This window comes from Mchenga conophoros, linkage group LG18 (assembly GCF_057382185.1).
Source record: "Mchenga conophoros isolate Kocher_MC1m ecotype Shallow Benthic linkage group LG18, M_conophoros_male_GT1.1, whole genome shotgun sequence".
Classification (NCBI taxonomy): domain Eukaryota; kingdom Metazoa; phylum Chordata; class Actinopteri; order Cichliformes; family Cichlidae; genus Mchenga; species Mchenga conophoros.
This window is the reverse complement of record NC_140543.1, coordinates 3,594,312-3,607,576: the sequence shown is the minus strand read 5'-3', so window position 1 is coordinate 3,607,576 and position 13,265 is coordinate 3,594,312. Positions and strand designations below refer to the sequence as shown.

The 13,265-nt window shown below is 40.9% G+C and overlaps 1 protein-coding gene across 6 annotated transcripts in view; it reads right to left on the bottom strand.

Annotated features, from left to right (window-relative positions):
- Window positions 1–123: 123 nt before the first annotated feature.
- The window catches only part of kcnq3 (potassium voltage-gated channel, KQT-like subfamily, member 3), a 130,834-nt gene continuing 117,692 nt past the window's right edge, over window positions 124–13,265 (bottom strand). For 5 of the 6 annotated variants that reach the window (XM_085254192.1, XM_085254191.1, XM_085254190.1 and 2 more), the window contains one exon: window positions 124–12,943. In XM_085254192.1, the coding sequence (XP_085110318.1) occupies window positions 12,266–12,943 (678 nt within the window). In that variant the 3' untranslated portion in view covers window positions 124–12,265. The remainder of the gene's footprint in view (window positions 12,944–13,265) is intronic. The other variant, XR_014889463.1, reaches the window with a different exon arrangement.

The following is a 13,265-nucleotide window of genomic DNA, read 5'->3' as shown; positions in this document are numbered from 1 at the left end:
CTATTTTATAGCAGGGACGCCAACAACGAGTCCACGGGTGCAGAAACGATGCAGCCTGAGTGATTTCAGCAGCATAAATCCATCTCTGGTTTAACGCTTGCAGATAATAACCACACCGTCTGCTTTCAGTTCAATGCTTTATTAATAACTGGTGCAATTGAAAAGACAAAAAAAATTAAAAAATCAAGTAAGAATACATTTGCATATTATATCATCAAAACAAAATATCCAAAGTGGTCTAATACAGAATAGAAATGGTAGGTTTATTCTTTTTTTCAAACTGGTATGAGAAAAATGATGCACAGCTCTGAAGGCCACTAGTGTAAAGTTGTCCAAACTTCCCTTAAATGAAACTTAAGAACAACAGAACTGTTTCTGACCCAGAAAAGCTGCCGTCATCAACCAGCACAGAGCTGTCAGTAACCTCCCAGACGTAGTGGCTTTTGTTTTTACTGCATTTCGGCTGCATTTAGACGTCGCTCCTCTCAGATTTGCTTCCTGCATCGTTCCTGTGGGAGAAATACAGGAACTGTACGGCCCAAGACTCTAAGCAGAAGTGATTTTATTTATTTATTCATTTGCTATTTATCGAGCACGTGTTTGGCACTTGTTTGGAACTTTTGTTTCGAACCTGTATTCTGCGTAATGGACACCAGGGGGCGACTCCTGTGTTTGCAGAAAGACTTCTGGTCTTATAGAAACGCCTGATGAGTTTAGAGCTTTGGTTTCTAGTTTCAGGTCATACAGAATAAAATATTTGGGGTTATTTTATAAATCAAGTTCAGTGAGAAGCTCATTGGCTGAGGACTCAGTCAATCACAAGTCGTCAGCCAATGAGTGCGTGGCTTCGTCCGTCACACCTGGCTTAACTAACCAGCGAGTATCATCATCGTCCATGTTTAAATGTCACACTGTGAGAGATGGCTCTTACTAACCTTCTTTAAAGCCATGAGATGACTTCTTTTTAAAGCATTTACAAGATATTCATCTTGTTCACAAGACTGTTAACTTTTTGTTTAAAGACTAAAATTGTGTCACGTGTTTCAAACTTCATGCTTCATCACAGCCACAAACAAAATGTCCAGTTTGTGTAAAAAACACAAATCTGAGTCTTGATCTTAAAAGCTAAGCAGGTTCGGCCTGGTCAGTATGCTGAACACCAGGTTAGGAGGTCTGCTGCAGTTTTCTTCCTGTTAAAAGGGAGTTTTTCCTCCCCACTGTTGCCTCAAAGGGGGATGTAATTGTTGTGTCTTTACCTTTATCATTGTTGTGATTTGGCAGTATATAAATAAAACTGAATCAGTTTATTTTTTTACAAACTGCTGTGAGACTGCACCATGTCCATATGCAACATGCATGCAAGGCTTTCTTCTTTGTCAGAGCAACGTGTAAAATCTTATCTCTAATTGTTTTGGAGGTCAAAAGTTCTTTTATAGCCGCTAAGCACCCTGCTTTGACACTTATCAGTTCACCTTATAGGTACTCATGTAATTTTGCATTTAACCTCCAAGGACCTGGCGTCCACATATGCGGACATCGCATTTTAGGTTGTCTAGACCAAAATACTACATTTTCTCATTTTCGTCAAAAACAAAAAACAGGTAATTCATCAGGTCCCAATCAGCCCAAATAGCAAAGAGGGTGCATGCCATGAAAGAGTTCGTGTCTTAGGAGGAGATTAAGAAGATTTTGGAAAGACAGTTTGAGAGTCGCATCAAAACCCTGCAAATTGTGAGGTTCCATCAAACAGCAAAAAATTAGCAGGTTAAATATTGCAGTGTGTGGACAGCGTGTCTTCTTCCATTGTTGGTGCTTCTGCCCTGTAGCTGCTCCCCCAACTGGAACTGTAAAAGCAATATCAGCCGCTGTTTGGAGGGGTGGTTTTTGAAGAGAGAAAATTTAGTACCCCCCAGCTACTGCGCTGATTTTCTATCAGTCTTGGCTCCATAGATCGAGGCCGCTGAGCAATGAGTGCATGTAAATGCAGCCCTCCACACAGTTATTACCGACAGCTTTGTGCTGCGTTTTGACAGCCATAGCGAGAAAAGCACGACCAAATTAAAAGAATTGCATTGAAAGAAACATCTGTACTGTAAAAGGCCAAGGCACAAATAATTTGTAGCAATCAAAATGTCCATAAAATTACAGGTTATGCAGAATGTGCCGATCAGTGCATTGCTTGGTATGCAGTTACAGTGAATACAACCCTAACAGAATAATCACAGCGAGTACTATTGCCCTCTTAACTACACGGATGCCATAAAGTGCTCCTTTTCATTCAGAATCGATGCACATGCAGACGAGTTCACACACAGAGAGCTGAAAAAATAAATGACGCACAGTGTAAGTGCGCACATGTGTTTTAGAGGGCAGAAATGTGGAGAAAATGCTCGTTTTAGGTGCACACGTGTTTCGATTAATGGCATTGAATTTTGGGGAAAGAGTCAGATTCAAGCCAACGAGAAACAGTCACGTGATCGAGTATTTGCTGATGTGCTGAGCATTTTAAAGTTATTTTTCCAGTTTCTCCAGGACTTGGCTGCTACAACAAGTACCAAGTTGAGCCAGTTTTTACATGAAATTAGTCAAAATCTTAATCCCGACACACAACACTGATACCAAGAGTGTTTCCACACACAAAACTTTGTCAAAATCTACGTTTGTGGGGGGATTTTAAGCCTCTTTGGCTGTTAAATCTAACTCATAGAGTACTGTTTAAAACAGTGTTAAAGGAGTGCTTCATACAGGACTGTTCCTCAGAATCACCAAATGAATAACAGCTGCAATGCAAAGAGTGCAGACACATTGGTTACAGTGTTATATGGCAAAAAACACACTCAAACTGAAATAATCCTTCATCCTCAAAGTAACAGATATTAAATTGCTAAAACAAAGTGGATCTATTCTGCTCATATTTTATACTTGGGCTCTTCTAGAGTAGCTTTGCACAATTCAGAGTTCAAAATAATCCCCCTTTATCTTCTATCAGTGAGCTCTTTTAGCTCCTCCCACTTTGAGCAAACTTTGCATTGACGGGCTGCCCCTCCCAAACAAATTAGAGCAGGTGGGCGGGGCTTACTGTGCCTTAGATGGCCATATTAAGGATATCTAATCTCCGTGACATCATACAAACCCAAGCAGAGAGAAAAAAGCAGCATTAATTCACAGGGATTCGCCGTTCATACACTGGCAGAAGGCAGAACGGATCCACTTTAACCATCACATTAATTCACCAGTATGTGTGTTGGTCAGAGTTTGTGTTTTGGAGGTTACGCAGACAAATGCAATGTCGAAAATAAAGAATAAGGTTGAAGTCTGTACTGTGCACTGATGCCTGAAAAGGTGATTTTTCAAATGCAAGTCAAAAAATAGCTCTGAGCTGTCACACAGCATCCCCCCTTATTGTCAAATAATGAGCACACTGTTTAAGCTTTAAGAATTAAATAGCCAATCATGATCACCCGAGGTCAGCAACTTCATTTCATCCCATCACACTGATTCAGAAAAATAAAAAAGACAAATTGGTGACAAAGCCATGAGTACATGAGAGAACATCGGGTTAGTAAATGTTTAACTCCTCCAGTGACCTCATCAGCTGATTAAAACCTCGTCTACAAGCCAGAGAAGCAAAGGGCTCATTCACAGGGCAAAGTAATGGGACGAGTCACCAAAACCCATTCAAAGTCACTCTTGTGTCCGCTTACAGTATAAAGTAAACGGAGACAAAGTAAAATAGGCCTGGTGCCAAGTGTGCAAATTGATTCAACTTCACTGGAGTGACTCCTAGTTTTGGCTCTGCAGGTTTTACTGGAGTTCCTCACACCTCAAATCCCCTTAATAAACATTATTGAACAGTTTTGTATCAGAGGCAGCTGTTTCAACAGAACAGCTGTTAAAGTGAGTGTTCATCAGCCACCAGGTACATCTACAGATGAGGTGACTAACAATTCCCAAAACATAAGAAGAATTTAACTTTTTTTTATTTCCAATGAACGGTGACCAATGGATGTTCTAATTCCACTCCTTTTCATGTTTGCCCAGGACAAAGTGGAGTTTAATCACTTCCTGCTTGAGGTGAAGAGGTTTCTCCCAAAGACGTGACTGGAGAACGTTTGGCAGGAAATTCATACAGAGTAATAACATGGCCACTTACAGGACAAACCCTTCACTACAAAACAGCAACACAGTATCATGTTCAGACATCGTTTCAAACACGCAAGATGTCTTTAATTCACGTAACGTGGATTTATTTTACTTACTTCATCTTTTTAGTTTCAAATAGCTGTACAGCACTTCGTTTGAAAGCGCTTTATAAGTTATTATTATTATTATTATCATTATTACTGTGAAAAGTAATGCTAGCAAGTTGGTTAGGGATACTGAAGATGGCTTTGGTCAGCTCACACTGGTCCTTAACAAGTCATTCAGTCACATATTTTATTTAAATAAAAATGGTTCTGATTTGGTTCTCCGGAAATTTAGCTAACCTTGTTTCAGAAGTCGTTAAAATCATCTCACGTATGGGAGATTTATTGGTTTTAAGGAAACAAAAGAAATGTAACTGTAGACAAAACGACTTGTTAAACTGCAACGTCTGTGATATTGTCACCATGCTTGATATAAACAGCGGCTTTAGCAAGCTGAATACAGCGGAACCCCGACTTACGAAATTAATTCGTTCCCGAGGGTCTTTCGCAAGTCAAAAATTTTCGTAAGTCGAAGCACCCATCGCGCCTTGTGAGTGAACGATAGGCGTCGTTCAAGTGGAACAGCGAAGCGCAAGTCCGAAAGCCAAGGGGGTTGTCACATGATTCGGAAGGCATTGTGGGCATTGTAGGCATTCTGGGCTCAGCCAATCAGAGCCAGCGGACTTCGTAACACGGGTAGAAATATTGCCGTTAAGCGCCTTCGTAACTTGAATTTTTCGTTAAATGGGGTATTCGTAAGTCGGGGTTCCACTGTATTTGAAATTTTGTGAATTCCTGAGAAGAACTTCAGGTTTTTCGTGTGTAATCTGACATATTTCCATTTTACTGTTAACTGCTTTTGCTAGCATCACTTTTTCACAGCATACTTCAGCGTCCTGGAAGACAATTTTTTTTCTGTTTTGACAAATTTTTACAAAAAAAAACAAAAGTTCATATTAACAGTAATTTGCCATGAAACTATAAATGTACCAATGCTGTCGTTATGTATTCCCTGTGAGACATTCTTAAACTGATTCGTGACTGTAAATTTAGAAAGGAAGCCATTTGTAGTTTTTAGTTTCAAACGGAAGCAGTGTCACTAACTCACAGAATACTTTCTGTAAATTAAACTGTGCAAGGCAACAAAAGCACAGGCTTGGAGCGAGACCGATCAAACCTCAACAGAACAAGACGAATGAACTTTAGATATAACGAAGAAAGCAGAAGTGAACCATTACAAAATTTCTGTGCAGCTGAAACCATGCTGAATCTGTAAATGAGCCAAAAAGCACCACAAAAACTACAAAACGGCATTTTACAAAAGCAGGACCGCACTCTGAGCTGGTTTTAAGAAAAGACGAAGCACTACAGAAGGAAACAGAGCCGACATTCAAAAATCCCGTGTGCTTTGTTCGGTGGAGATGAAGTGACGCTGAAACACTAAATAAAGAATGACAGCGTGGAGTCATTCTGAATGTTGCTTCTTGCTTCAGAGGCACAATGAATGAACGTCTGCAGGGATATTGTCATCATTTTTACATCTATATGTGGTGACGTCTGATGCCGGTGTTCATATAATATATAGTTTAATGACTTTAATTTAAGGATTAGAGGATAACAGCAACTCTAACAATACACTAAATAGATAATAATAATCATAAGGGTTTGGTTCACCTGGCTAATTTCACAGATGGTAGCTGGATCCACACCAGGCTTCTTTTAACCTACCTGCGGAGACGTTTTACTAAAACCAAACCAGCAGTTGGTCCTCTGGCTGAGGTCGGCTCCAAATAGATGGATTTAATTTATACTTTAGAAGATTTTTCTAAGATTTAAAATTTTCGTGACCACTGCTAACTGGAGTCACTGAACTGGATCTGAGGACTCTTTGTGCTGTTGGAGTCTTCAGAGGGATTTTTATGGGAATCATCCAAAAAAATATTACAGTTTACTATGAAGTGAAGACATCCAAGAGGTTTGTGCTTCAGTTTTGGTGAGTGAAACTGAGGTTTTATTATTCTAGTTACTAGCACTCATTAGCAGAAATCCATGCCTGTGCAATGCACCTTTACAGTCTAAGAGTCAGATTTACTAACACCAGCACCAACTGGGTTTTGGTGCCGCTACTCTCAGTGTACACAAAGAAACCAGTGAATGCCAACTTGTCTGCAAACACTCACCAAACTCTTGGTCGTCCAACCTTTTGGTGTAGCAGTAGGTACATCTGTGTGACCGATTTCACCAAGCAACAGCAAGTAGTGGTTGCCAGACGGTTGACAACAAGTCTCTAGACCTGTGTGAGTGAGGTCTAACCAAGTTTGTTGGCCTTAGCTGATAACATCCACCTCAAATATGGTCACTTCTGCCTCCAAAAAACCAACATGGCAGAGGCCAAAAAGCAAAGCTTCAAAACCAGTGGGTGACGTTTCATCTCATTAAACTGAGATATTAGAACAAACAAACTGTAATTACTCCAACTTTGCCCTCTCCTTCTTCGCTGTAGAGATTCACACAAACCAGTAAACAGTGAGAGGCCTGCAGCCTCCAAACATCATCTTAAATGTGTTGTATCTATCTGTGTTGTTCCAGTTCAACACAGAAATGATCTGGCTGGTCATCACGGATACTAAACCAAAACTTTATCCATTTAACGAAGTTAAAAGTTAATGTTAAAAATAATTAATGCAAGATAAGTTCATTAGTCATGATTTTTAGGTCAGAAACAGTAAAAGTAAACAAAGCAACGAATTGTAGAGTTGAAGCCTGGTGTGGAAGTCTCCTCTGTCAATTAACTGTGAAGGTGCCTGAACATGCTATAACTGTGTATTGATAATAATTCATGTGTGTACATATTGTGAGATATTACATTCAATATCAGTGTCGTCCTAAGTCTAAGGTAATAAATGCAGTTTAGGCCTATACGTGGTCGTCTGTAAAGCTTTTTATTTGCAGTAGGTGGTCAGGTCTGGCTTTGTGGTGTTTTCATTTTAAAAATACCTGTTGATCAGGAAGCTCCGCCTTCACGTACCTTTATTTCTCTTTTCAGTTTGAGGTTTTCTGTGTTTGTAACTAGACATTCGAGTTGCTCACAACACAGCACTGAACTATACAGCAGGTTTAAAGTTGCAATAATTCAAACTAAAATTTAAATGATTAATTGGAGTGTAGAAAAGCTAAATTCAGTATGCTAATTTTAGGCGGTGTCCTTATTGTTCTCTGAGCTACAGCATACAGAGTTACAACTTTCAGTTTTTAGCTACCATACCAGATTTATTGGAGCTTTGCAGCAGAAATCGCACCTAAAATTCAGTGGAAATTATTGTTTGCGTTCCTTAATTCGTATTTAAGAAACAAAACACAGCTACAGAATTTTCCTGGCTGTTCTGATTCCCAGAACACTAAATAACGTCAAAACCGTGTACGTGTCTTTCACTAGTGATGTTTGATGGAACGCTGATATGTCCAACTCACCGTTTTTCACAGGAGAAGATTTGTAGTGTAAAGAAGCACATCTGAACCCATATCAGAGATTTTTGTAGCTGGAGTCCAGCTGTTATTTGAGCCTAAACTTACCTCAGGGGCCTAATAGGGGTTACCTTAGTGAACTGCAATCGCTGGTTAATAAACCTGTAATCTGGCACCTCTTCTGTTGGGTTCTATAGGTCTTTAAACTGGGTTGGTTTATTTCTTGGTGACCAGTTCTGCCAAATGAAAGACACAGATGCGGCATCTGACAAAACGGCGCTATCCAACACCTGGGAACATGACTGCCTCGAATTTGTTGTGGTTTATTTTGATGCAACATGGCTAATATTTCATTATTGCTTGTTTTTTTTCTTTTCTTTTTTTAAAGCAACTTTAAAATAAGAGTGAACATTTTAAAAAGGAATCTGAAGACTGTCCCAGTAACCACACGTCATCACGAGTATCCTAATGCACATTTATTTGGTGAATTTCCAGTATTGTTGGATCTTAGATACACAAGTACGCCATCGCTCCTGCAAATACTATATATGGCTCAGCTGATTTACGGGAAAGTACACCAACCAACCACCCGGTCTTACTATTATGATCTGAGGAGCTAATAGAAGTAAGACAATCCAAAAACAAAAAGAAAGTTTTTTTAGTGAGTAAAATCTAGAAAACCATGAAGTGTATTTAGCATGCTATAGCTTCTGTTTGTGGCATCGGTCAAAACAGCAGCGAGCCTGTCCTTCACTGTTCTGTTGCACTATTGTATGAACTGTATGTCATCTACTGCAGCTACAAGCCCATCGTATTACTGTGAGAACAGAATGATATCAAAGCTAAAATGCCAGACACATGCAGCGTGGCTATAGTTAACTTCCCTTGCCGTTAATCACTCTTTTCTAGTACTGTAGAAGGTTAATATTAGCTATACGAGCTTAATTTGAAGTGCTACTCAATTTTGTCTTGAATTCAATCAACTGATATAATTTATAAGCCATTATATCACATTTACTAGTTACTTAGTGAACTTGCACTAACACTCAGCACCTATGTCTCAAACCCTTTTTTTAACCAAACAAAATTGGTGTTATATAAATAAAACTGAGACCAGATCTCACCTTTGATTATTCCTGTGTTAGATGCTCGGTAGGAATGTGTTTGTTTTTTTGGGGGTTTTTTTTGTGATTCCCCGTAAAATGTGATGCTCTGAATCCCCTTTATTCTTCACTGATTTAGTTAACAGTAGTTTTCACTCAAACAGTAGTGCTTAGTATTTGAACATAAAAGGGATCATTCTCCCCATGCAGTGTCTTCTGTAATGTCCTGGCATTGTGAGAGCTGAAAGTCAGCAGGCCCACACCCATAACAATGAAAAAAACTGAATTTGAAACATGTGACACTTCTCGCAATAAATGGTAGCCACACTGGCTTTGTAAAAAAAGAGATGGACCACCCAACAATGCTCTTCTGAAACTCAGACTCACAGTCTGAGCAGGAGATAGCTGGACTAGCTAGCTTGCTAAGTGGTGTTTACTGCTAAATTGTCATCGTAACTGTGCAAGAATTTATCCTTATGAGTGTTCATACAATGCAGCGATCATAGTCATATTCAAAGATAATTTCTGCCAATGGTCTGACTGGGAATGATCGATTTGAGACGGTACCTTATCAAAACGCTATACACCACCACACAAAGAAGAATATGACAGTAATGTTAGCAAGAAAGCTAAAGGATAGCTGGTTAACTATAACTTAGCTACACTGCATGATTCTGGCATCAGCTACAAAGCAATTTAAAATGAGTAGCCAACCTAGCACCAGGTTTACCTCCTGAACGAGCTTACCTTATACACTCCAGATAATATTTAGCTAGCAATAGTTGGGTTGCGGTCACGTGGTTCTGATGACGCGCGGAGGCAGCGCGATTTTTGAGTGGAGGGCGGAAGTAAACATGGAGGACACTGTGGAGAGTCAGGAGAGCAGCTATTGTGCAACTTTAGACCCCGTTTCTCGGGAGAGATATAAACAGATAGTTAAAAAATATATCGGACGTGATCCGTATTCTTTGAAAATGTCCGAATACACCACAGAAGTAAAGGATTTGCCTACTATCGAGGCTGTGGATATCACCAACTACTTGGTCCTCCAGACTTCTTACTACACTAGGCAGCAAATGAAAGCTTTCAAGAGTCTGGAGGCGTACAATGTTTTTGTCAGCGGGTGGGTCCACAACCTTGGAACAAAACGTCTCCGTGATGGATACAGTTTGGTGTTTGCAAGGGTGAGTGTTTGTTCTTATATTGCTTTATCTTAAACACGCTAACAGTTAGCGGTAGCGGCTTTAACGTCAACAAACATGCCACATCCTTAGGACTTCGTTAGAGTGACAGTTGTTTGTTTCAAGGTAAACCATTCTCAGAGGTCTAACGAGACACCTCTGAAGACTTGGGTAATTGCAAAGGAGGATGGAGAAGTGATTGCAGCTCATTGCAATTGTATGGCAGGGTTAGTAGCCTAATTAAGTAGGCTCAAATCCGGGCTCTCAGCCGTCTGTTGCATATCCAAAATCGCCTCTGCACATCGATGCTGTTCTGCCTTAAGCTTCATTCTTTTCTCTCGTTTGAGAACTGATTCCGATCTGGGTTTTCGTTCGTAGCCGAGATTGACCGTCGGAGCCCAGTCCTCCGACTCTTCGTCATCCAAAGCACTTGGGCAGCCTATAGTCCCAATCAAGTCAATATTAGACTACTAACTTAAAAGCACTAAGTAAACGAGAATGTAACGACAACCTAATGCTAATAAGTTCGTTTGCAAACATAACATTACCTCTGACGAAGTGGTCGCTGCAGACACGGGCATTGGCAGACTCTGCTCCTCCCGACTGTAAACGTAAATTTAAAATCCATTTTTTCCTACGTTTTTCGGTTAGAATTTTCCATTTTTCTCCTCTTCGTTGGGCTATTTTTGGTACCCTAAAATACCGTTTATCAGTTTCTCGGGTCGACCTACTGGAGCATCCGTAAACACAACAGGACATAGGCATTTTGCGTACTGTCTGTCTGTGATTTTGCGCTTATCTTTTTCACTTCCGACCGCCAGTCAAATTTCGCGCTTTACGTCGACGTCACGTCTACGTCAAATGAAACCTGGCTATTTGTCTGTGTTAGCAACCTAGTGTTAGCCAACATTAGGCGAATCCCCAGAAACAAACAAAGGGCCCACCATTGATCAATTTTTTGATAACAATGAAAAAGTTATTAATAACGACACATTAGAAAATCAAAAGTCAATTATGTAAATGCACAAGTGAGCCTATTCATCTTCATTTTGAGTAGTTCTTCTCATTTGATAAGTTTTAAACTACAGGCGATCCAAGTTCTTAAAAACTGAATTTATGCAGTATTACTCCAAAAAGGCTGTTTTTTTCCTGGAAAAGCTGAGCACAGAAAGTTATTAGAAATACTTACAAACTTAACTTTGGAGAAATGTGCATCAAGAACAGATTGTGTTACTTCAAGACCACAAGTGTGAGTACTGGGACAGACATATTGTGCCTCCCTTTATGTAGGAATCTTTTTTATCTTTTTAGTGCTGGAAATTTAAGCCACTATTTTTGCATTGAAGTTACGCTCTGAATACTGATCAAGCAGAAGCAGAACTTCACAGGTGGTTTATATCCCTGAATTCATGTGCCAACAAAGCAGCAGATTTAGTGTTTCAAACGCAGTCAAATTTTCAAGTGGATAGTCAGTTCACACAAAGTGGTGACACACAATTTGAGCACAGTGGCGTGAAAACAAAACACTGAGACCAGAAAACAAATCTGGTTTCTGGACAGAATTGATCCTCAGAGACCTTACAGAGCAACATGAGAAAAGTAGAAACGGTGAAACATGACTGCCAGCAAACTAGCCATAGTTTTATTACCAAAGTCTCTCTCTCTTCTCTAACACACACACACACACACACACACACACACACACACACACACACACACACACCAAACAATTAAAGACAGGAGACTTTTGGTTCCAGGATCACCTTCTAATCGTCAACTCCTACAGTGGTGCATTATCATGCAAACCATGCAAAAACAATGAAAATGTATTCATATAAAAAAATAAGTGTTACAAAATGGCATAGCAAGTATACGTAACCATTCATTCTCTTTTTCCTTTTCCTGATATCCTGAACTTTGCAGTGACTACACTAAAAATCGCATGCGTTACATGCAGTGCGGTTGGCTTTGCAGCAATAAAGCTTTTGGGTGTATATAGTATGTATATTATTGTTCTTTTTTTATGTCAGCTAAACTTTTGCGAAGAGTGCGCTGTACAGAGTTTTACTTTACAAACGGTGTGGTTTCCCTTTTTATTTCTTTTTTCTGGGCAGTCTCAGTGCCATGGCTCTCTGACTGGACCGTGGATGGCATGATGAGATCTGCGGTGGCCTCTGAAGGTCGATTATCTCGGATAAGATCCAACTTAACCTCCCCAGACGTTCAGTCCACAGCGGTGGCTTTGACCCAGGGCTTGGGTTTAGAGGCTTGGGTTGAATTTAATATCTTAACTCAGAGTGGTGGATATCTGCGCCGAATTTGTTTCCTCTCAGGGTGGCATGGTCCACACAGCGTCGCCGAATCCCTCACCAGTGGAGGAGAGAGGCAGGGGGCCCCCACTTGGTGTGAAAGGGTCTGTGTCTGTGTCCGTCTCCCCCTCCGCCAGGTAGCTCGGCCTGGGTCTCGTCCAGCCAGGGTCCCCGGGCGCCAAACCGGCCCCCATTGAGAAGTTCTCCCCTTCCCGCTCCCCAGAGATGCTGAATCCACTGGGCGAGCGCTCCAGCTCCTCGTGGTTAACTGATAGCATGGAGAGCGGTGAGTCACCACCTTGCCCCCCTGTGGTCCTACCCAGTCCCACTGACAAGTCCTGCAGGGAGCTGATGGGCAACACTGTGGGACGCTCGGTGTAAGTGGGGATGATTGCTGAAGGTGGGGGTTGGGGTTGATGAACCGAAGGGGCAATGCCGACTCCTCCTGCCAACCCCACCCCTTCTCTGCCTCCTCTTCCACGGCCATAATAGGGGTTCGCCTTGCTGACAGGCACCTGGTACATGTGTGGGAACGCCTCGGCGTAGTTGAGGAAAACCCGTCTGATCTCACCGTTTGCCGTAGGATTGCAGGTCTCCAGGGTCATGCGGGCAGAGCCGGCAGAGTCCACCTGCAGGTGCTCAGTGTGCTGGATGTGCATGTCCACCAGGAAGTCCAACTTCTTTTCCATGTCCTCCACCTGAGAGAGAGATACACAATGGAACCAGTGGATCGCATAACAGGTGTGTTTATTTACCAATCACCTTGGCCAAAATATGATGTAAAGAAATGTTAGTAACCCCTTCAGTGCTTTTAGTAAGGTTTGATAAAACCTTTGCAGACATTGCAGATATGAGAAATATCAAATATCATGTTGATTCTTTTACTGATAACTTGGTGTTTTCACAGTTTAATCTTGGTAATCTTCCTAAAGAAAACCATTAATTATGAACCCTGCACCACCACTAATAATGACGACAATGCTCCAGATGCAGGAGAGAAACACTCAGCACAGGAAAGAC